The 22,500-nt window shown below is 39.4% G+C and overlaps 1 protein-coding gene across 1 annotated transcript in view; it reads left to right on the top strand.

Moving 5' to 3' along the window:
- Positions 1-22,500, top strand: part of clpb (ClpB family mitochondrial disaggregase) — a 32,643-nt gene that overhangs the window by 8,760 nt on the left and 1,383 nt on the right. Inside the window, exons 4-13 of the mRNA XM_056756626.1 lie at positions 3,578-3,681; positions 5,025-5,153; positions 7,385-7,482; positions 10,032-10,146; positions 15,871-15,948; positions 17,846-17,901; positions 17,980-18,024; positions 21,934-22,095; positions 22,171-22,327; positions 22,404-22,477. Of these exons, the coding sequence (XP_056612604.1) occupies positions 3,578-3,681; positions 5,025-5,153; positions 7,385-7,482; positions 10,032-10,146; positions 15,871-15,948; positions 17,846-17,901; positions 17,980-18,024; positions 21,934-22,095; positions 22,171-22,327; positions 22,404-22,477 (1,018 nt within the window). The remainder of the gene's footprint in view (positions 1-3,577; positions 3,682-5,024; positions 5,154-7,384; positions 7,483-10,031; positions 10,147-15,870; positions 15,949-17,845; positions 17,902-17,979; positions 18,025-21,933; positions 22,096-22,170; positions 22,328-22,403; positions 22,478-22,500) is intronic.

The raw sequence follows: 22,500 nt of genomic DNA, 5'->3' as shown, positions 1-22,500 counted from the left end.
TGTTTAACTATTAAATAAGAATTTAGAACGACAAGACCAGCAAGTTTTTCCTACCATATTTTTGAAATGAGCACTAAAAAAGTAAATTTCGATAGGAAAATCTGAAAAAAATTATTAGAATTATATTATTATTTTATTAAGGAGTTAAATTGAACTGCGGCATCATGTTCAGCAGTGAAAACCCTAATGCTTCATGTCAACATCTTGTGAACCAACACGTTTGAATAGGATTTCCAAAATCGTAAATATTTTGTCAGACGTTTTTGCAGCCAGTATTTTTTTTGTGGTTTAAATGGAAACAGACATATTAGTCAGTCGTCCAGACCCTGCTACAGTATGCTGGAGCAGTTGATATGAAAGCGTGTTTTGTTTAAGAAATAAGTGATGATGAGCTGTGTTGTGGAGAATATGGGGCTGCTGTATGTGGTCGGACACTGTTGCTCTTTTAAAAGAGAAGGATGTGCTTTAGACAGAGATGTTTGCTGAGCTTTGATGTGTGCGAGACTGTTTGCACTCTTAACCCGGCGACGGACACCACCCACATCTGTCCATTCACGTGTACAATGAGCAGCAATGGAGAGGAACCTTTGTTGACCGTTCCAAGCCAACGACACGACGCCTCACTCCAACCAGAAGAAAGGAGAAATGAAAGAGCCAAAGGCAGGTTCAGGAGGGCTTCTGGAGGGGGATTATCCCTTATTTAGGCTTTGAAAAGGGCCATCCGTGGTGGGAATGTGTTGGGATTATTGTGGAGTGGGTGGGAACGGGGCAGTGGGTAATGGTAATGAGGGCAGAGGGATGAACTTCAATACACTCACATCAGATTCTCTATGGCACAAACTATAATGTGATCAATATATCCGTCCTATAGATATGTGTGCATAGATGCCACGTTTAACCACTTCAGACACTTTCGTCATCTTGAATCGGTCGACATTTCAGCTGCTGTCGTCTGAAACGCTTTTAAAAAAAAAGTCAGGGGTTTGGACCCCCAAATATGATGTACCTTATGTGAGGGACCCCCTTTTTCTAAAATATATATCAATCTATATGTTTTCTGTGTAAAGAAAATTTTAAAATGTGTTTGATAAATAGTGAATAGGATATTATAAAGTAAACACATGGTTTCTAAACCTAAATAGTCCCAAAAAAGAAACTATAGTGAGAAGAACACACTACTAAGATTCAAATATAAACAATTCTGGAGACTATCAATAGCAAAAAAGCAGATAAACATTTTTCAGGGGGACCCCTTGCAACCTTCTGGAGCCCCCCTGGGGGTCCCCGGACCCCAGTTTGGAAACCCCTGGTCAAGTACACAGTATAAGTTTAGGGGTAGTACCTCATTATACCCAATTATTATATTTTCTGTAATAAGTACATATTATGTATATGGGAAACAGGACTGTAAAAGAAAGTTGTGCAGGTACCGCTATAGATTACGCCCGTAATTAGCGCATAATTAAACAGAATTAACAGCGTAACAATTATGGACATCTACACCTCATATCAGTAGATAAAGGAGAACAATTTGTCAGCTTTGGGGAATAGAGAAGTCTTTCAATTCAAAAAGGTATTTATACTGAAAGCATTTTAAAACTAAGGGGTAATTATTTTAATATAATATGACCTGCAGTATGCTATACAACAATCAAACAACTTTTGTATAATCACAATGTACTAGAAAATAAGTAAATAAATAATGTGGATATTTATTAAGTAACGGGGTTCGTATTTTATTATTAAAGCAGGCATGAAATAAAGGGAAATGATGTGTTCAGTTTTTACAACAGCACGAATAAAGCACGCAGACTGTCAACTGTAAATTTGACTTTTAAGTTTTAGGATTCATTTTTATTTGATTGACTTTTGGATTGTCGGTCACAAATATTTTCACAAGTTATTTTGATCGGTTTTAATGTGTAAAATCAATGTTGATCTTTTGAGACTAGAGTCAAGTAGTTTGTATGGCATGCTGTTCCCTCATAAATATATGTTTAATTTTTCCTCACTCTTAGCCCTTTATTACCCAAAACTTGACATATTGTTCCCCTTTATCTACAGATGTGTATTTTATGCGGTACGTTGTGGGATGTAATCTAAAGTGTTACCTTTGGAAGCGTATTGGTAGATATTTTCAATTTGAAATGCAATACGCAAATTGGCAATGCAATTGTGTATTAAATATGTGCAACATAAAGTGCAGAATGAAAATTAAATTATATCACTTACATTTGTCAGTTCCTACACTAGTTGTAAATGGATATTGGAAAGGTTATTTTAAGAATATTAAAAATAGTGTACTGACAAATGTAAGTGATATAATACATTTTTTATTTTCATTCTGCACTTAATGTTGCACATATGTTATTCAAAATGTATATTTAAACACACAATTGCATTCCCATTTATCGTATTGCATTTCAATTAAAAAATAGCTATCAATATGCTTCCATAGTTACCAATTTATTTGTTGTTTGTGTTTTTGATCTGTGCTAGCCTATAAATAAGACTTGTTTGCTGATAGGTGAGCGTTCATTCTGTATGTTGCTGTAATGTAGTTACAGTTTTTGTATTGGTGGCTTGTTGTGTAACTTCTATAGGATAGACACACACACACACACACACTGTGACCTCTCCTTATACCACCTGTCTGATACAGATAGACAGTAATGGACAGCTGGACGTCTTCTGGTCAGGTGTGTGTTTGTGTGCGTGTGTGAGCGTGCTAGCGTAGCGGAAGGCCGGTCTGTCTGAGGTGTGTTTTGTAAACACAGGTGGACAGAAGCAGCTGTGCGTCCGTATGTTCTTCACCTGCTGCTCTGATATCTGCCTTTCTGTGAATTCATGTATCATACATGTTTGTTTGTTTGTTTGTTTGTTTTGAAGAATGTCAGTTTCTGTGTTTATTCAGCGCACTGAGATTTTCTTCATCTGTTATATAGAGCTATTCACACAAATTTAAATTCTGTCTGCTATCAGTGGAACAGGAGAAAAGATATTTAGAGAAATGTCTCTGTGGTTTTGTGTTTGTACAATGGAAGTCAATGGAGTTCAGTGTTGTTTGACGATCAACATTCTTCAAAATATTTTCTGTTGTGTTCTGATGAAGAGAGAAACTCGCACAGGTTTGACGTGAGAGTAATTAAATGATGAGAGAATTCGAATTTTTTTGGATGATCCGTCACGTTTAGGCCTCGTCTCACATTCACTCAGATCTCAAAGGCTGAAGTGTTTGTTTAGACATCTCTCAAATTATTAAAGTCACATTCTTTCATGCCAAGATTTGTAACTATAGTGAGTTTGTCTGTGTGAGTTTCAGTGAATGTGGTGTGTTTGACTTTGTGCTTTTCTCAGGGTCACGACTCTGTGTTCTCACACATATGCTTCACTTTCATTCACAATCCTGCATCTCACACGAACACTAATCCATCACACCAATCTCATGTGTGATCACTGGTGTAATGTGTGTTGTGTTCATATTTCTTCACATGTAGTGTACAACACAACAACACTTCTTCACTTAACGCAACTGACTCTCTGTCTCTCTCTGTCTCTCTCTCTCTCTCTCTCACAGTGTGGTGAAGGTTCTGTTAGAGGCAGGTGCTGATCCAAACATGGGCGATGACTTCAGCAGTGTTTATGAGATGGCACGAGAGAAGAGTGTTCACTCATTAGAGGGTGAGAATACACATCAACTGTATAACACACATTCACATATCATCATCATGTTATAAAACATCAAACACACACACACACACACACACACACACACAGGGCACACGTGTGTGTTATTACACAGATCAATTTAACCCACAGACACATTAAACAAACACACACTGTGCTGTTTGCATATCACCACTCGATTCATTAAGTAGCGTGTTTTTGTCACACACACACACACACACGGGGATGTCATATCACGCTGCTGTATGTATATTACTCACATTTGTTTTGTTGGCAGTTTTTTGGTCTTGAAGGAACATCTTTCCCTGAAGCGCTTTGATGAATGAGCGTGTGTGTGTGTGTGTGGAATATGAGAATATTCCATGAGAGTCGTGTGTGTGTGTGTGTGTGTGTGTGTGTGTGTGATTGATTGCTCTGCTCCGGCCGTCTGACGCTTTATTGAGTTTGTTGTGATTATCCGGCTCTTAGACATTATTTACCCGTGACGACCCGCCTGACAGCAGCCCAGAGAGAAAATATGTTTCTGTACAGTGACAGAAGAAAAACATTGTTCCTGCTCTCTGATTTATTTCTGTGTTTGTGTGTGTGTGTGTGTGTGTGTGTGCAGGGAATAATTGTACATTTGATATGAACACTTATACATGTCTGGTGTTCATTCAAACTGTTTGTCTTGTTTTAATATCTCAGCAACATTCTCACCCACATCCACGATATTATACATATTACACTCTCTGTGTGTGTGTGTGTGTGTGTGTGTGTGTGTGTGTCTCTGTCTTTTTCTCATTATCTCTCTGTCTCAGATTTTAGTTTTTCTCACTATTTTTCTCTCTCGCTCTCTCTCTCTCTCTCTGTCTCACTTTGTCTCTCACTCTCTCTCTCTCTGTCTCACTTTGTCTCTCACTCTCTCTCTCTCTCTCTCTCTCTCTCTCTCTCTGTCTCTCACTCTCTGTCTCTCTCTCTCTCTCTCTCTCTCTCTCTCTCTCTCTCTCTCTCTCTCTCTGTCTCTCTCTCTCTCTCTCTCTCTCTCTCTCTCGCTCTCTCTCTCTCTCTCTCTCTCTCTCTCCTTTCTTCTATCTCTCTCTCTCTCTCTCTCTCTCTCCGTTCTTCTATCTCTCACTCTCTCTGTCTCTCTCTCTCTATTATGTCCCATAATAACATTATTCTGATTGTGTTGGACTTGCAGTAAAGCACAAAACGCTGTGTTAATGGTTTTTGCTTTTATTTTACACTCTTGCATTTAAACTGTACAGCATGTTCAACTAATGCAACATCATTATGATTTCTATATATAAAATGTTTTCTTGACACTTATTGCTTCGTCTTTGTGTGTGTGTCAGTGTTGGTGAGCAGAGAGGATGAGTTTAGTAATCGTCTGAGCAGTCGGGCCAGTTTTCGTGGTTGTACTCCGCTGCATTACGCAGTTCTGGCTGATGACCTGCAGACCGTCCGTCTGCTGCTGAACACAGGTGAGGTCACATGACCCTCAGAACAACAAAAACACAAGAAATAAAGAGACTGTGGCAGTACAGTAAAGCAGTGGCCAAAAGTAACGTCTTTTCTTTTGAATCGATTACATTATTAAAGATCAAACATATTAAATAAGTAGGACATCACTCTTGGGCATCACTGCAGATTCAGTCACACTCTTATTCTGATGGTGAGTTTTAGGCAAAAACCTCACATATTCATATATTCATATTCATAGTCTTAAGAAAGTGTATGAACCTTCAGTTTGTGTTTTGTACTGTGTGTATCACTGATAAACAACTTCCTGTTAGCCTGAGGCTTTCAAGCTTGACATTTGACCTCTGTAGAGAGAAACTGTGGGTTCTGTGAAGTCTGTGCGCATCAGCCCTCTGGCTATAATAACAAACTCATGTAAATCACATCACACACACACACACACACACACGCACACACCACCCTCTCTCTCTCTCTCTCTCTCTCTCTCTCTCTCTCTCTCTCTCTCTCTCTCTCTCTCTCTCTCTCTCTCTCTCTCTCTCTCTCTCTCTCTCTCTCTCTCTCTCTCTCTCTCTCTCTCTCTCTCTCTCTCTCTCTCTCTCTCTCTCTCTCTCTCTCTCTCTCTCTCTCTCTGTCTCTCTCTGTCTCTCTCTGTCTCTCTCTCTCTGTCTCTCTCTGTCTCTCTCTCTCTCTCTCTCTCTCTCTCTCTGTCTCTCTCTCTCTCTCTTTCTCTCTCTCTCTCTGTCTCTCTCCCCTCTCTCTCTCTCTCTCTCTCTCTCTGTCTCTCTCTCTCTCTATCTCTCTCTCTTTCTCTCTGTCTGTAGGTTTTATGGAAGCAGATGCATTTTTAGATGGAAGTGACAGAAACGAGCCAAAACAAAGCACAAAACGGCTTATTTTGATGCCGGGCAATTAGATTATGGCATGGAGCGCATTACCCAGAAGGCTTAGTGGAATTAAGCCACGCCCCCTCAGACAGGCCAGCGCCGCATCTGATGGTGGGCCGTATCCATCACACCCCTGACATCATCACCACGAGACGATTTTGAGAGAGAGAGCGAGGGGCACAATGATCTCTCTTTTGTTGCATATCTAGTGCGCTGCCCTCCTAGTCAGAACTAAAGTCATCACGCCGCAGGTTTACTGCAGTGCAGGCAGACGCATCGATGGTGTCTCGTGTCTGTTCAGGACACAACGTTAGTCTCATAACGAATCATTTTTCACATTTTTTCACATTTCACTTCCAGCCACCTTCTTCAGCAATTCGCTTCCCCAGGTCTGCGGAGACGCACATCTTACCTGCGGGCAGATGACACGCTTTATTTCCCACCTGAACGAGCGGTCAGCGCGCGTCTTCATCCGTCACTGCTGTCCTGGAGGTGTGCGAGCTCACCCTGCCCGAGGAAGATCCGAGCGCCCGTCCCGGGCTCCCGACGTGACTAATCACCCGAGCCGTGAACCCTGACCCCCGAGGGTCAAAGCGCTCCACCGCCACCAGCTGCAGAGAGCGTGTTTGCGCCGCTCGGAGCCTGCAGGGAGTCGTGTGTGATATTAGGCCACTAAATGATGCTATTTATTACGGCGGAAAGAGAGACTCACCGTACGGCAGCGAGACGGCTGTCCTGCGTTTCTTTATTAGTTTTTCTCTCTTGCTCGTCCACTATCGATTGAGATTTGTTAGACGGACACATTTAAGGTTTTATCAATAATCCGGGCGATTACCCACAATGCCCGGGGACTCAACAGGCCCGTAAAGACGCCGGTGTACAGATATCGATTCCGTGTTGGTGGATAAACTGTATTTTTGGAGCGGGGAAGGAACGTGGTGTTGTGTTGAGTGAGTTTGTGTGTCATTTAATGTGGAGCGATGGCTTTATTTCTGTCTATTTCTTTGTGAAATTGGGATGTGCCACACGTTTTGTGTGTCCGGGTTTTTTGCTGTATCGACACGTGTGTGTTGTACGGGCGGTGCAGGTCAGGGCAAAAGGCAACGCTAAACATCATCTCTGACACACAACAGAGATGAAGTGACCATAAGATGCACGTGTTTAATTGTCGACACACAGCGTGAGATCATCAGCGCGCTGTTGTGTTTTAATAACGCGACCCTTACACACACATGCTGATGTCCGGATGCTGAGGACCCCCTGAGTGAGCTCCATTCACACAGACCCCTGCTGGAGACAACCGCTTGAGCCCCGTTTTAACCTTTGACCTCTGTGCTCTCTGCTTGCAGGTGCCAACCCTTTACGGAAGAACACACTGGGACATGCTCCACTGGCCTACGCTAAAGACGGAGAGATACACAATGTCTTGAAGGAGTGGGAAACCAAGGTAAAAGAACGAAAACGTGAAACAAACGTGTTTTTCAAGGCCGACCCGGAAGTTATTCCCAAAGGCAACAAATAAACTCTGTGATTAACAAAGGTTACGACATTTTGTCTATCGAGATCATGAGATTAACACCACATTTGTTACTGTTGAAGCCGAAATACAATGTTCACAAGTAAAAAGCTAACGCGATGCTATAAACAGACTACACTTGAGGTCGCTCGATATCAACGTCGCCACCACTAAGACCGTATCTCGATCAGCTCCCTTGTTCAGTAGCCAGGGAGTCGGACATTTTAAGGGCTGTCTCATTCGCCAAATCCTTCTAGTGCACTGAAACGTTCGGTCCCTAAAAGTTCCCACAATGCACCGCAAGAACCAGGGAGCATCGATGCTCTCTAGCTTTGTCTGAATTTGCCCCCTATCTCCTATATAGTGCACTATATCCGATATCCGCCATTTTGTAGTGTTATCCGAATTCCGGTAAACAGTCGTTCACTACTTTTTATCCGACGTCCACTTTCCCACGATACAAAGCGAATCAACCGTTAGAATCATCTGGAGGAGAATGACTGTTAATGCAACAAATGCATGCTCATACATTCGCGTTTGTTCTTGTTGACAGTTATTTTCGTGTTTTTGAGAATAAACAGATTTAAAAAAAAGTTTTATAAAGCAGCTTTTACTTTAAATGAACTTTACCATTTTAAAAAACAATCCATGAAGTTGCCACACAGGTGTAATAAAAGTGTTATGACGAATTACTGTGACATACTGTCAGACGCTGGATATATTACGTCAGTGTCCGAAATCGTTCCCCATATAGTGGACTATTTAGCATTCGCAATGTAAGGAATAATTGACGGATTAATTATAATATGGATTATATCGCTTATACCATGGTTATTTGCCAAATTAAAGCTTTAATTGATGTTTACAGTGTCATTTTAGATCAAACAGGTGAATATATTTAATTTTAAAACGTAATCAAACTGACTGGAGCTACCTGTGCGTTACAGGGTTTTATTGCACGGCTTCCAGTTAATCGGAATCCAGTATTCAAACAGACCATGGTATAAATCGGGAATAGTTCATGAGTGAACAATTGAGTGAATTGAGACGCAGCTCCAATGTTCCCAAACTGGAAATCACGCAACAAGTTTTGAAAACGCATCAGTGAACGTCGTTAAACAAACTTTCAATGTTTATTTTTTGTTTTCTGTAAACCAACGTTTCTAGACAGGCAGGCAACACAATCTTAACAGTTAAATTTAATTATCGACCAAATTTGTGCACTGATTTAACAGAATAATGAAAATGTTTCTCCAATGTACTATAACCAGCGTCACCAAGTCAGAGATGTCTGTTAATTGCACAATAATGTCCGGTTGTTGCACAATAACAGCTGTGAAGTATCACAACGCTCATAGGCCCGATTCACATTTCATGTATTTTGCGAGCACCAGTTTGTTATGTTAAATATAGACTTTTCTAGGCGCGTCAGATCGAGATGGAAATGCTTTAACTTTTTTTTGTGAATGGCCCCTTAAGCAGTCACGTCACAGAAAGGTAAGTGAACGGTGTCCCAATGTGAAGTGAGCCAGAGTCTTATCAGTGCCCCAACCCCTGTACACCATATACTGATTCACCACCAAGGGAGCTGATCGAGACACAGGGCAAGCCATCCACAACTCTTTCAAACTTGTTTAAAAATGTGTTCCCTTTTAAGTAATTACTCCGTGAATGAATCCGCATCTATGTTTGAAGAGATTTGTGCCCATGTTGCATTATTTGTGAGCTTTATGTGCGTGATGACGTCCCGGCCAAAGGAAGTACTCGCTTTTAGCAACTTGTTAGCAACCACCATTTTTAAGACACAATAAAGCTTTACAAAATCACAAGCGGTTACAGCTGGTGTGTTTCATGTCATGGAATAAAACATGAAAATATTGGGATGTTTTGTTTACCACAGACCTTATTTCGACGATTTACCAAAAACCCATTCGTAAACCCCACAAACTTTGGGGCGATGGAACCGGAAGTCCTAAAATGCTAACTCACTTCAGGGGGTTTGCACACAGAAATACGTCATCTCTGAGCCTATACACTAGATATAATCAAATCACAATATTGAGAAATTAATAAAGGACTATTTGAGAATTGTGTGTGCGCTGTAATCTGGATTAAGAATGTAAAGTGTGAATGGGCTGCAGGTGAGAACATGATCATCCGGTATCACACACACACACACTGATCTATCTAAACAAGGACTTTTTGTTTATTTTAGAGTACAGCTGTCAGCAGACATCAGCTATCAGACAGACGAGAGAGATAATAATCACACACATTGTGTAGTTCAGTGTGGAGGTGAGAGCGGGTGCATGACAGGAAGTCCCGCCTTTCAGATCAAAGAACCAATCATATTATTGTCGAAGGCCTCACACGATCACATCACGTTCACATTAGAGTTTAAACGGATGGATCATGTGAATATGTCATGTTGTGTTGAATTTGATGTCTGTGTTGTGTTGTGTTGTGTTGTGTGTGTTTAGTTTTTGGAGGTTCAGCAGAAGAGAGAGACTGAGGAGAGACGCAGGTTTCCACTGGAGCGCAGGTTAAAAGAGCACATCATTGGACAAGAGGGAGCCATCAATACTGTCGCTTCAGGTAAACACACACAGATACACACGTGTGTTCAAAATGAAATCAGAGAATGGACACCAAGAACTGAAACTCTGGTGCTTTTTGGGAAACGGCCACTAGGTTGTGCTTCGGTAGCATGGCTGCCATTTTGGGGTGAAAATGGCAGCTGTACAAGTGTCAAATGTTGCGCCATCTTGGGAGGATAGATGCTAGTGCTTCAATGCAGTGTTTTGTTTTTCTGTATTTGATTGGGAAACATAACTATGGTACATGGCATCACACCGAGTCGTTCATTCACTTTCGATTTCGAAGTAACGGTACAGGTCAAAACAATAATAGCAGTGGGGTATGATCCTGCCAAGATGGCGGCACCACTGCAACATGCAACATAGGGCGTGACTTCATACAGAATAGTGCAATAGAAAATTCTCAAATGAAGTTATTAGTACATTTTATGACACGTTAAGTAAATGTTGTATCGTCTTAAAGACGTTGTATGTTATCAGTTGTAGAATCCATTGAATGCAACTTTACACATTTGCTATCACTGTTATTAGTTACTATTTCTCCACTAGGTCTGAAATATATACTGTGCGATTAATCCCCTGGAACACACCACAAACATGATGATCTTATAGAGCCATGCTGTAAAAAAAAACAATCATTTAATGGTAAATATGTTACATCCTTTTGGGAAAATACCCCAAAAACCTAAAAAAAGGAATTTGTAATGGGTTTCATTCAATTGGGTTGGAAAAAGCAAATGGTTCATTATGTTATCCTTGAATTTCTCGGATGGTTTCTATTGGGTTTATGTTTTTTAGCAATGCATTACTGCAGAATAAAATCTAAAGAAACACAATTCTTGTTTACATAAACTAATATGCAAGTTCGTCCTATAGTGTAACGGCAAAATACAATGAAGAAAAATCGGTCACACTTCAGTATAGGGGGCAATTCCTGCTATTAACAAACCATCAACTAAGACTTTTCCCCCAATAAACTCTTAATGTGTTGCTTATTAATAGTTAGTAAGGTAGTTGTGGAGGTGTGGGGAAGGATTAGTGATGCAGATTATGGTCATGCAGAATATTTGCTTTATAAGTAATAAACAGCCAATATGTCAATAATAGGCATGTAAATAATAACTAGTTAATAGTGAGAATTGCCCCCTGTACTGAAGTGTTAACAAAACATCTCTCCTATACTGTTTTATATTGTACACATTAATATAAATAATACAAACTAATGTAATATTAACCATGTGTGTGTATGTGGGTGTTTATGTGTGTGTGTAAGTGTGTGTGCGGGTTTGTGTGCATGTTTGTGTGTTTTTTCTTACATGTAAACACTGTTTATCTCTGTTGGTGTTTGTGTCCTCAGGCAGATAATTGATTACTGCAGATGAGTGTGTGTGTGTGTGTGTGTGTGTTACACAGCTGCTGTAGTGTGCGCTCAGAAGATTCTGGTTAACTGAATTACACTTCCTGTGTTGTTGTCTTTCCTGCGTCTGGTTGGTTCTCTCCAGTCCTCATTTAACAATATCGTTTATGGCTTTCTTCTAATACTTCATTTCTTTGCTTTGCTTTTTCTCCTGTGTTTGTGTGTGTGAATCGGACACACGGGTGCTCGTCTCTCTCTCTTATACGAGTCCCAGGACAGAGAGACAGATATGAGTTAAACCACAATAACATACACCTTTAATAAATACAGAACACACAGAGAGAGAGAGAGAGAGAGAGAGAGAGAGATAGAGGTGTTTGTTAATGGATCAGTGAGGTGATGTGTATGGGACAAATCGTTTGTGTTTGTGTGGTAATGATTGTGTTTTTGATAATTGTCTTAAACAACAGAAAAGATGAAGATGGATAGATGTGTGTACTCACTGAACCTCTGCTGTGTGTTACGACTATTGTGTTTTGACAGATTTTGATCTTACAGTAAAAATGATTTCTTTCTTCGCTTTGATTTGTGAAGGGTTTTGTTAGATGTGATATCGTCTGTTTGATTATCTGGATTATATCAAACATGCTGGAGTGTTTTTCCTGTCTTACTTCTCAAGATGAAGTTGTCTTTTAAGTAATTGACATGTTATTCAGAGACCGACTGTCATGTTTCATTCATCTTCTTTTTTTTAGCAGAAATGAGTTGTGATGCTCAAGGTTTGTTGTGAAGTGTAAACATGCGTGTTTATGTTTATTGGGTGTCTATGTAAACATGCCATTCAGTGTTACGTCATTGACGTAGGACTGTGCCAGTATTGGGTGTAATTAGTTACTAAATATTTAGTGTCTGTAATTTAAATACTTTCCCCTTGATAAAGTAAAGTAAGGGATTACTCTGAATTTTCTGTAATGTAATTCCAGTTACTTCTGAAGTAATTAAACTAAATACTGTGTAATGTATACAATAGTGGAATTGACATCAAAATTATAAGTCTAATTTTAAAATGTACACTTTATTTATCTTTCCCACATTGTTATACTTTAGTCAGTTAATAATATTACTTTATTTAGTTTTATATGATTTATTTAATGAATTAAGAGTCGTTTCATGTCTATCCTTGAATTACTGAACTCATCAGAGTTGATGTAGGATATAGAAAGTCATTAGTGTTTAATACTTTTTGGAGAGAGTCATTTGTACAGTAATCTAATTACACTGTTTAATATGAAACTAGTAACGTGGAATGAATACATTTTTCAGCGTAAAAACATCCAAAACTGGACATCACTGGGGCAATCCCACTGTTGTTGTAAAAGGCTTCTCATCATATCTGGACTGGTCTATGGTCCAGTTTAATGATCACTGGATTTAATGTGCTGTAGTGGAGTGACAGGGGTTTCTGAATGATGTCAGGGGGTCCGGTGTGAGTTTTAACTGTCAATCAACCCTGAGAAATGTGTGATGTCTTTCCAGCGGTCTGACTTTCCGCCCTGAACTATTTTACTTCTCTGTTAACTAATATGTGAATCCTATATGTAATCTAGCCGCTAAACAAATAAGTTAAATTTAGATTTAAATTAGTGTGTTGTTGTAGCTGCAGGGCTCAGGCAGTGTTTCAAATTTTGAAAGATTTTATTTCATTTCACAAAAAAATGAATATTTGTTGTTATCGATGTTTTTGACCCATTGTGTTAAACTTATAAGACACCATAATAAGTTTGTTTTGAAAAGTGGTGGGGACTGAGAGGACATACAATACTTTAATAAATAGTTTCTGTAATAACTGGGAATATTGATCATATATAATGGGCGTCCGTCCATTAGCTACTCTGCTTTTCGACTCCAGTTCTTACAGTAGGACTATGTGGTTCCCAAAATGTCATTTGGTGAAGGTATTTTGGCTTCTGCGGTTCATTACACTTAAAGTAGAAGTTCACTTTCAACATACATGTTCATGATCATTTACTCGCCCTCATGTCATCCAAGATGTTTCAGTTTTTGTTTCTTCAGTGGAAAAGAAATGAAGGTTTTTGATGACTATAGTAGCCCCTCTGGTGCCCCCCACGCCTAGATCTACAAGTGTATGTGTCCATCAGCAGTCAGTGGACACACACAGACAGAGAGAGAGAGAGAGAGAGCACAGGGAAGAGAGGAGGATAGAGCGCGCCGGATCTCAGCTCTGATTTGATAAATGGACAGTTACTGCTGTGGCAAATTGTCCCGAAAGCAATTGGATCCCATCAGCGCTGTGATAAAACCAGCGTTATTGATCTGTGAGAGCTAATATACTGAATACATCACACACACTCAGAGAAAGAGAGAGAGAGAGAGAGAGAGAGAGACACAGAGAGAGAGAGACAGAGAGAGAGAGAGAGACACAGAGAGACAGAGAGAGAGAGAGACACACAGAGAGAGACACAGAGAGAGAGAGAGAGAGAGACACAGAGAGAGACACACAGAGAGAGACACACAGAGAGAGACACAGAGATAGAGAGAGAGAGACACACAGAGAGAGACACAGAGAGAGAGAGAGAGAGACACACAGAGAGAGACACACAGAGAGAGACACACAGAGAGAGACAGAGAGAGAGAGAGAGAGAGAGACAGAGAGAGAGAGAGAGAGACATAGAGAGAGAGAGAGAGAGAGAGAGACAGAGAGAGAGAGAGACACACACACACACACTCAGAGAGAGAGACACATCATCTGATCATCTGCTGTAGTATTAATGGTGCATAATGTTGTCCAGCGTGCTGTGTGTGTGTGTGTGTGTGTGTGTGTGTGTGTGCGGGTGTGTGTGGGTGTGTGTGTGTGTGTGTGTGTGTGCGGGTGCATGCGTGTTGTGTGTAATACTCTGGTGTGTTTGGTTGTGAGTGGATCACAGATGAGCACAATGTGATCTCACTTCACCTTCTAATACAAGTCCAGTCAAATCTCACAGACACATTTCACATCATTTTCATTCATCACGTTCATGAGTGTCAGATCAAAAGTAAGACATTCTGACATCACATACACACATGAACCTTCAACCACACACATCTGATATTCTCTCAAAATCACACACACACACACATGTGCGCGCACACAGGAAGTTGTGGATTGATCTTGGTTTGTGCTGTCAGGGTCTGAAAGTTATTGGTGGTGATTATCTTCAGTAATGTCATTACAGCTTTAGCCCTGAGACAGACAAAGAGCAACACACTCCACAGACGTCACTGCGCACATGCGTGTTTGTGTGTGTGTGTGGTTTTGTTTCTAGCGCTCAGCTGTTGTCTTTTGGAAGCACTAACAGGGTCTATAAGGATCACAAACACTTGATAATATTAGCACACATTGACTTTAATGATCATCAAATGTAGTTTTTTGTAACACTGGTGATGCGTTTGTTTGTGTGTTGTGTAGATGATGTGGTACAGCTGGTCCTCGTGGGTTAAAACTGATGCTAAATGTTGAAGCTCTGATGATGTCCCCGGGTCAGTGTGAGGGACAGAAGATGAACACAGAGGACGTCCAGTGACATGACCTCACTAATACAACTGAAACAAACGTGTGTGTGTGTGTGTGAGTGTGTGAGTGTGTGTGTGTGAGTGTGTGTGTGTGAGTGTGTGAGTGTGTGTGTGTGTGTGTGTGTGTGTGTGTGTGTGTGTGTGTGTGTGAGAGTGTGTGTGAGAGTGTGTGTGAGAGTGTGTGTGTGTGTGTGAGTGCGTGTGTGTGCGTGTGTGTGTGAGTGTGTGTGTGTGTGTGAGTGAGGGAGAGAGAGTGCTGCAGTTAAATCTGATTGGCTGATATTAAACAGGGATTACAAATGAGTTATGACCGTGTGTTCACCCTCAAGGTTGAGACGCGCATGTGTGTGTGTGTTTTAGTCTTGTAGACATGTGTGTTGTAGACGTGTGTGTGTGTGTTGTAAACATGTTTGGAGACAGAAGTGAATGATGGATGTCATGCAGGACAACACAAGTAACACAACCATATTTCCACTGTAATGATGTTTGGACTGTAATGATCACACACACACATCATAGAGAACGGCTATGACATCACACACGTGTGTCTGTGTGGGTGTGTGTGCCGGTTGCCATGGTGACGGTGTGTTATCCTGCGAGTGTTCTCTGCTGGATCTATTCTAACCTGATTTAGTTTCTCCAGCAGCGCAGCAGTGTAATGAAATTACTGTCCGTCTAATGGTGCTCTGAGTCTCTCTCTCTCCGTCTGTCTCCATGACCCTCCTGCATCCTGTCTGTCTGTCTGTCTATCTGTCTGTCTCTAGAGTTAATTCCCCTCTGTCTTTTTCCTCTCAGCGATCAGGAGGAAGGAGAACGGCTGGAATGATGAAGAACATCCTCTCGTCTTTCTCTTTCTGGGCTCGTCTGGAATCGGTAACTCACAAACATCTTTCTTTAATGGATGACATCATCTTCATGTATTCAGATTAGAAAAACACTCGAAACATAAAGCAGCTCTTCTTTCAGCCCGCAGCGTTGAGTCACGTGTGTGTGTGCAGTTTGATGTATGAAGAGACGTCTCTCTCTCTCTCGCCCGAGGCACTCGTCATCACGCCATCAATATTCAACAAGTCTCAACACTTACCATATATGTGTTTATTAAAATTCATAAGAGCGATATTTACTCTGAGAGACTGCATTAACCCTCAGAGATGAATGAAACGCAGCGGCTGAAGAAACACACGCCAATAACTCTCCTCCAGAGACAAATCATCCAGAAACAACACGACATCACTGCACTTTTGTGTTTCATCACCATGAGTTGTGTTGAGTTCAGTGTTTCAACAGAATCAAACCTCAAGAATGATATAAAGTAGGGATGCACCGATGTATCGGCCCCCGATGTTGGATTAATTGAACACCATCGGCATATCGGCTATAGCAAGAAAAAGGCAGATACCGATGCTTTATCAGGGCCCTTTCATTTCAGGTGAAGCGGAAAACACAGATGAAAATGAGAACAGCTTATAATATTCAAATTGTGCTATGAAGAGCGCTACTTATTATTCAGCTTCTGTATAAATATGCGATCTGCGTGGGAATGAGCGGTGTGGTTTTGTGTAGCTTACTGTAGTGGACTTTTAAGCATCTTGTTGACTCGAACACAAAGTGAATCAGCGCTGATCTAAAAGTGCGTTCCCACCAAGAGTGAATGAAGCGTTAAGCACGTGTGATTTACATGTTAAGGCAATGCAAAGACACGATAGGACATCCTGCAGATTGAAAAATCTGAACTCTTGCGAAAATTCGCGCTGCGTTAACCAATCAGGAGCTTGCTCTAGGAGTGACGTGATTATGATGTGGCGAGCGGAGACAGAAATCCGAAACGACAATGGAGGACAAAATCATCGTTGCAGTATTATACCTGGAGCTGTACGATACATCTTACTTTTATCGAAAGTGGAAGACAGTGAGTGAGGAGGTCGGACAATCTGGTAAATTGTAAAAAAAACACTTTTTACTCAATTTGAGCTATATATATACATATAAAACATTACATCAGTGCATCCCTCAAAAGTCAAGAGATCATGCTTGACTCATTTCCTAAAATACATGCAAACACACGATTTTAAACATGAAAATTAACGTGTTTTCTTTCAAGGATTTAAGATATGAAAATCTGATTTGTCCCGTTTCACTTTTTTGCAAATAAACAACAACGTTTGCTTTTATAATGTAGACGAAACGTCAAGTAATTTTACAAACGAGCTTTGCAAAATTTGGAAAAACTGAAAATAATTGTGGAGTTGATCTCTTAAAGGAACAGTTCACCCGAAAATGAAAATTCTGATAAAATGTTGTTGCTTATCTGTATAAACTTCCTTGTTCTGATGAACACAGAGAGAGATATTTGTAAGAATGCTTGTGAGCTAACAGTTCTTGGCCACCATAGTAGAATTCTTTGTCATTGTGTGTAAATGTCTTTGTTCTATCTAACACAAAAGAGGATATTTTGAAGAATGTAGGACAGCAAACGGTTTTGACTGCCATTGCCATTTTTCCTACAATGGGAGTCTATGGTGACCGAGAATTGTTTGGTCGCTAGCAATCGTCCAAATATCTTCCTCGGTGTTCAACCAAACAAAGAAAGGTATGTAGATTTGAATCCGCTCAAAGTTGATTAATCGATGACATAATTTTCATTTTGAGCTGAAGGGTCCCTTTAAAGTCCGATCTGTATATTTTAGGATGGGATGATTTTTAGGTTTGTTAGTCAGTGATGGTGACATTCATTGAAGTGAACTGAAAGAGTTGATGTGATGTTGTGCAGGTAAAACTGAACTGGCCAAACAGATCGCTCGCTACATGCATAAAGACGTTAAGAAGGTGAGTGAGAAATAAACACACAAACTCTCTCATGAGGAGATGAATGATGAACAACACTAACGTCTCGCTTTCATTCAGGGCTTCATCAGAATGGACATGTCAGAATTTCAAGAGAAACATGAGGTGAGACACACATTTGTGTATTGTGTTTGTCATTGTTGGGTGTCACTAGTTACTAAGTATTTAGTTACTGTAATTTATTTACTGTTCCCTTGAAATGGTAAAGTAAGAGATTACTCTTGTTTTTTCTGTAATTCTGTTACAGTTACTCCTGATCTCATTGAACTAAATGAGAGCTGTCAAACGATTAGTCACAATTAATCGCATCCAGAATAAAAGTTTGTGTATACATAATATATCTGTGCGCTGTGCATGTTCATTTTGTATTAATGAACACAAAACATATACATACTTGTCTATATATTTAGGAAATATTTAAATGTATTAATTTATATTTACCGATAGTTGAAATTCTAATTAAACGTTTATTAATTGTTATATTTTTCTTAAATATATGCATTTATGTTTGTGTTCACAGTATGCACAGTACACCAACATATATTATGTAAACAAAAACTTTTATTCTGCGTGGGATTAATCACGATCAATCGTTTGACTGCCCTTAACTAAATACTTTGTGTAATATACATGTGTGCAATAGTGGAATTGATATCAAAATTCAAAGTCTAACTTTAAAATCTGTGCTTTGATGTATAATTCTCACATTTCTATACTTTAGTCAGTTAGTAATATTACTTTATGTAGTTTAATATTATTTATTTGAATGAATTGTTTCATGTTTATCCTTGAATCACTGAACTCATCAAGGTTGATAAAGAAAGTAATGAGTAATAAGTCATAAAATACTTTCTGGAGAGTCATCTGTACACTAATCTAATTACACTATTGAATATCATTAGTAACTAGCAATGGATTACTTTTTCAGACTAGTGTTTGTTCTCTGGTGTATTGAACACTTTCTGTCACTTTTATTGTTGTTATTTTTTCTTAAATCGTAAGATTCATTAATTCTTATTTGTTAACACTTCAAGGTTTTATATCTTGCATGAGTTAAACGCACTAGTTAACATAAACTAACAGCGAAACAAATTAAAATTATAATGTTTTCTTTAGTCATGCGGTGTAGACACGCTTTGAGTTTACATTTCAAAGCGTTTCTTTTGTCATTATTTGGGATTTATGTTAGCTCATCATCATGGAGAAAAAATATATAATATCTGCATGTGTACCGACAGCTAAATCTTCTTAAGGGCACTGATTTACATCATAGAGGTTCATTTATGAGTTTAATGCATTCATGACATTATCTTTAAAAGCTTTTCCTCTTCTAAAACATTTTTTCACAAATACATAAAACTTTTTTTCACTTTCTTCATATAGTGATAGACAGACTTCATGATGTTGAGATCAGGGCTGTGTGTTTAAAGCATCTTACAGTAAATATTTAGTTTTAAGTGATTCAAAATTCACAGAACGACATCATTACTCTAATTCCTAGATTGAAGAATAAATGTGATTTATAAAGGTTTAAGTGTTAAGACTTGGTCTGGGCTCCTAAATGATTCACTGTAAAGAAGCACAAAATAACCAGAACATTTTACTTTATTTTACAGACATTTCCGTCAATGCTTAAATGTAATTTAATACCGTGCAAAATTTTAAATACAGGTAATACAAGTGTAAATATGAATACTTCATATTCGTATGTTGTGCCTCATTTTTGCAGAAGTGAAAAGTGTTTAGTACTTAGTTTGAAATATAAATGTGCAAATTACTTTGTTTTTACCTTCATGTAAATTGAAGTCACCCGATATTAAATTACCCACAAAACTGTGCCGCTCAATTAGTAAATCCAGGGAAGAGAGGCGGTTTCAACACTGATTTTTATGTACTTGTCCTACATCTTGGTTTATCTGACCCAAAGAAGTGATTGCAACTGTATATATAAAATATAAATGAATACGTTATACAATATCTGTAGTGGATTAATTCGCTCAGGATAAAATGGTGACGTCACCCTTGCAGGCTCCCTATTGGCTGATTCAGAGGTCAAGGGCCATTTTGTGTTTAATGCTGCCTTCACATGCTCTCGGAAATTTGATAGTTCCCACTTCAACCCTGAAGTAACATCAAAAGTATTAAGTAGCATTAAAACATTACATTTACATTCATGCACTTGGCAGAGGCTTTTATCCAAAGTCACGTATATTGCATCACACTATACATTTGGCCAAACGTTGCTTTAAGCTTAAGTGAAGTTAAAAGTCTTACTTGTAAATGTGTGATTCTCACGAGATCTTTGTTTTAAGATGACAAACATGAGTTTCTTATAAACACTTTATATTTATTTTATTTATTTATATATATTATCTAAATGTTATTTAAAACAAGGTATGACACTTTTAAAGGCATTCATTTCAACTGTCAGTTTTCTTTTCTTCTTTCTTTTATTTCACAAAAAAGATCTTGTTGAATGTTGAATACCGTGATCATTTAAACCAGTCAATCTCATAGTGTGTTTCGCTAAAAACAATTGAAGCCGTGATGCCCCAGCCAGTTTTTATCACTCATGCATAGTAAGATTATACATGTTAAATTTTAAATGTGGAAACCTATCTGTATCGGTCATGAGAAGGGCAAAAGTTGTGTACACAGCGTGACGAGAGAATATTACGTTTTGAAGGAGAAAAATATAAAGTCATTTGTTAACTTGTTACCCGTTTAAAAGGTACTAGACATGTTTCTTCAGATGAAACCACACTGAACGTGAATAGATTTGTGTGTTTAGAAACATTACTGAGGATGAGAGGATCACTCCTGGACACTTCTTTCTTCCAATATTTCTTCATTTTTATCACACATGAATATTCGCTCAATCTTTTTTTGTAAATCATTCCTTTTCTTACAATATTTTAATTTTATTCTGTCTAAATGAAAACATATGATGCACTCAGACACATCAGGACATGTTACGGTCATGAGACGTTCAGCTGACTGAGAACTCTGTGTGATTCTCTCTCTCATAAAGTGTTCTTCCAGACACACACCAGTTACACAGTGACCTTACACTGACACACAAACACACACAATTCAATCACACACTCTTATTCTACTGAAAGATGACTGACTGTCAGTGTCACTTTAGTGAACATGATAAACTCTGTACATGTGTATCTTTGTGGGCATGTGTAGGTTTGTTTGTGTGTGAGTGTGTGTGTGTGCGTGTGCGCGTGCGCGTGCATGTGTGTGAGAGTGTGCGTTGGGTGCGTGCGTAATAAATGAAAGAATAAATGTAAATAAACCAAAATGTGGTTATTGTGCAAGGACATAAAAACAAAGGTTGAAAACAGTCAGCCTACCTTCCCCCTAGTGATTGATATATTGACTTGAACTATTCTCTGGGAAATTTAACATCACACACATATGAAGATAAATACATAGTGATCTGCAATTTCCTTTTTCAATCAGAGGTGGCGATAGAGATGCAGTTTCAAACATTTATTTAGCATCATATATTACAAATATGTCTCCATTTCTGCTGGGTTAAGCACACTTTTAATTGATTTTATCAGTGAATTTAAATAATTAAGCTGCTGAATGACATCCTTCTGTGCACAGCTGGATATAGAGAAAATAAGTATTTTTGATATTATATTATTATTAAATCATGGAGAAGCTGAGACCTAGTCTTAAAACTTAGGACTCTCTATAAATCACACTTATTCTTAAATCTAGGAATTCGAGTTATGACATCATTGTGTAAATTTTGACACATTTAGGCCCTGTTCACATTTGTCGTCTTTTCCGCACGTATATTCCTTATTTAAAATTTAGACGCGCGGCAGGCGTGCACAACTAGGCAGGGACGCACTTGCGACATTTCTCTAAGCACGTTGGCGCCGCATGGAGATGGAAATGACTGCGATTCATTTGAATGTTTTTGATTGGCCCCTGAGAATGCGTTTTTACTCTTAAGATCTCATGTTGTGTGTGTACCTCTGGTTCTCACAGGTGGCGAAGTTCATTGGATCTCCTCCGGGTTATGTGGGTCATGAAGATGGGGGGCATTTGACCAAGCAGCTCCGACAGTGTCCCAACGCTATGGTTCTGTTTGATGAAGTGGACAAAGCTCATCCTGATGTCCTGACCATCATGTTACAGCTCTTTGACGAGGTGAAGCTTCTTCTCTCTCTTCACTTCACCCGGTTACCCAGAATTCCTCACACTCTCTCTGTCTGTGTGTGTCAGGGGCGTTTGACTGACGGCAAGGGGAAAACCATCGAGTGTAAAGATGCCATTTTCATCATGACGTCCAATGTTGCAAGCGATGAAATCGCCCAGCATGCACTGCAGCTGAGACGAGAAGCGCAGGAGCAGAGCCGCAGACGTCTCGCTGAAAATTTGGGTGAGGAAACGTCACACTCACACACGACACCCAATCAAACTGTGAGGTTGAGAGCGAGCTTTGTTTGTTCCTGCAGATGACGTTCAGAAGAGCGAGAGCGTCACCATCTCCAGCACATTTAAAGAGGAGATGATTCGACCCATTCTCAAGGTACGTCTCGCCCCTCTCACTTC

Source organism: Triplophysa dalaica, chromosome 9 (assembly GCF_015846415.1).
Source record: "Triplophysa dalaica isolate WHDGS20190420 chromosome 9, ASM1584641v1, whole genome shotgun sequence".
NCBI lineage: Eukaryota > Metazoa > Chordata > Actinopteri > Cypriniformes > Nemacheilidae > Triplophysa > Triplophysa dalaica.
The sequence above is the reverse complement of the archived record's forward strand: the minus strand, read 5'-3'. Positions and strand labels throughout refer to the sequence as shown.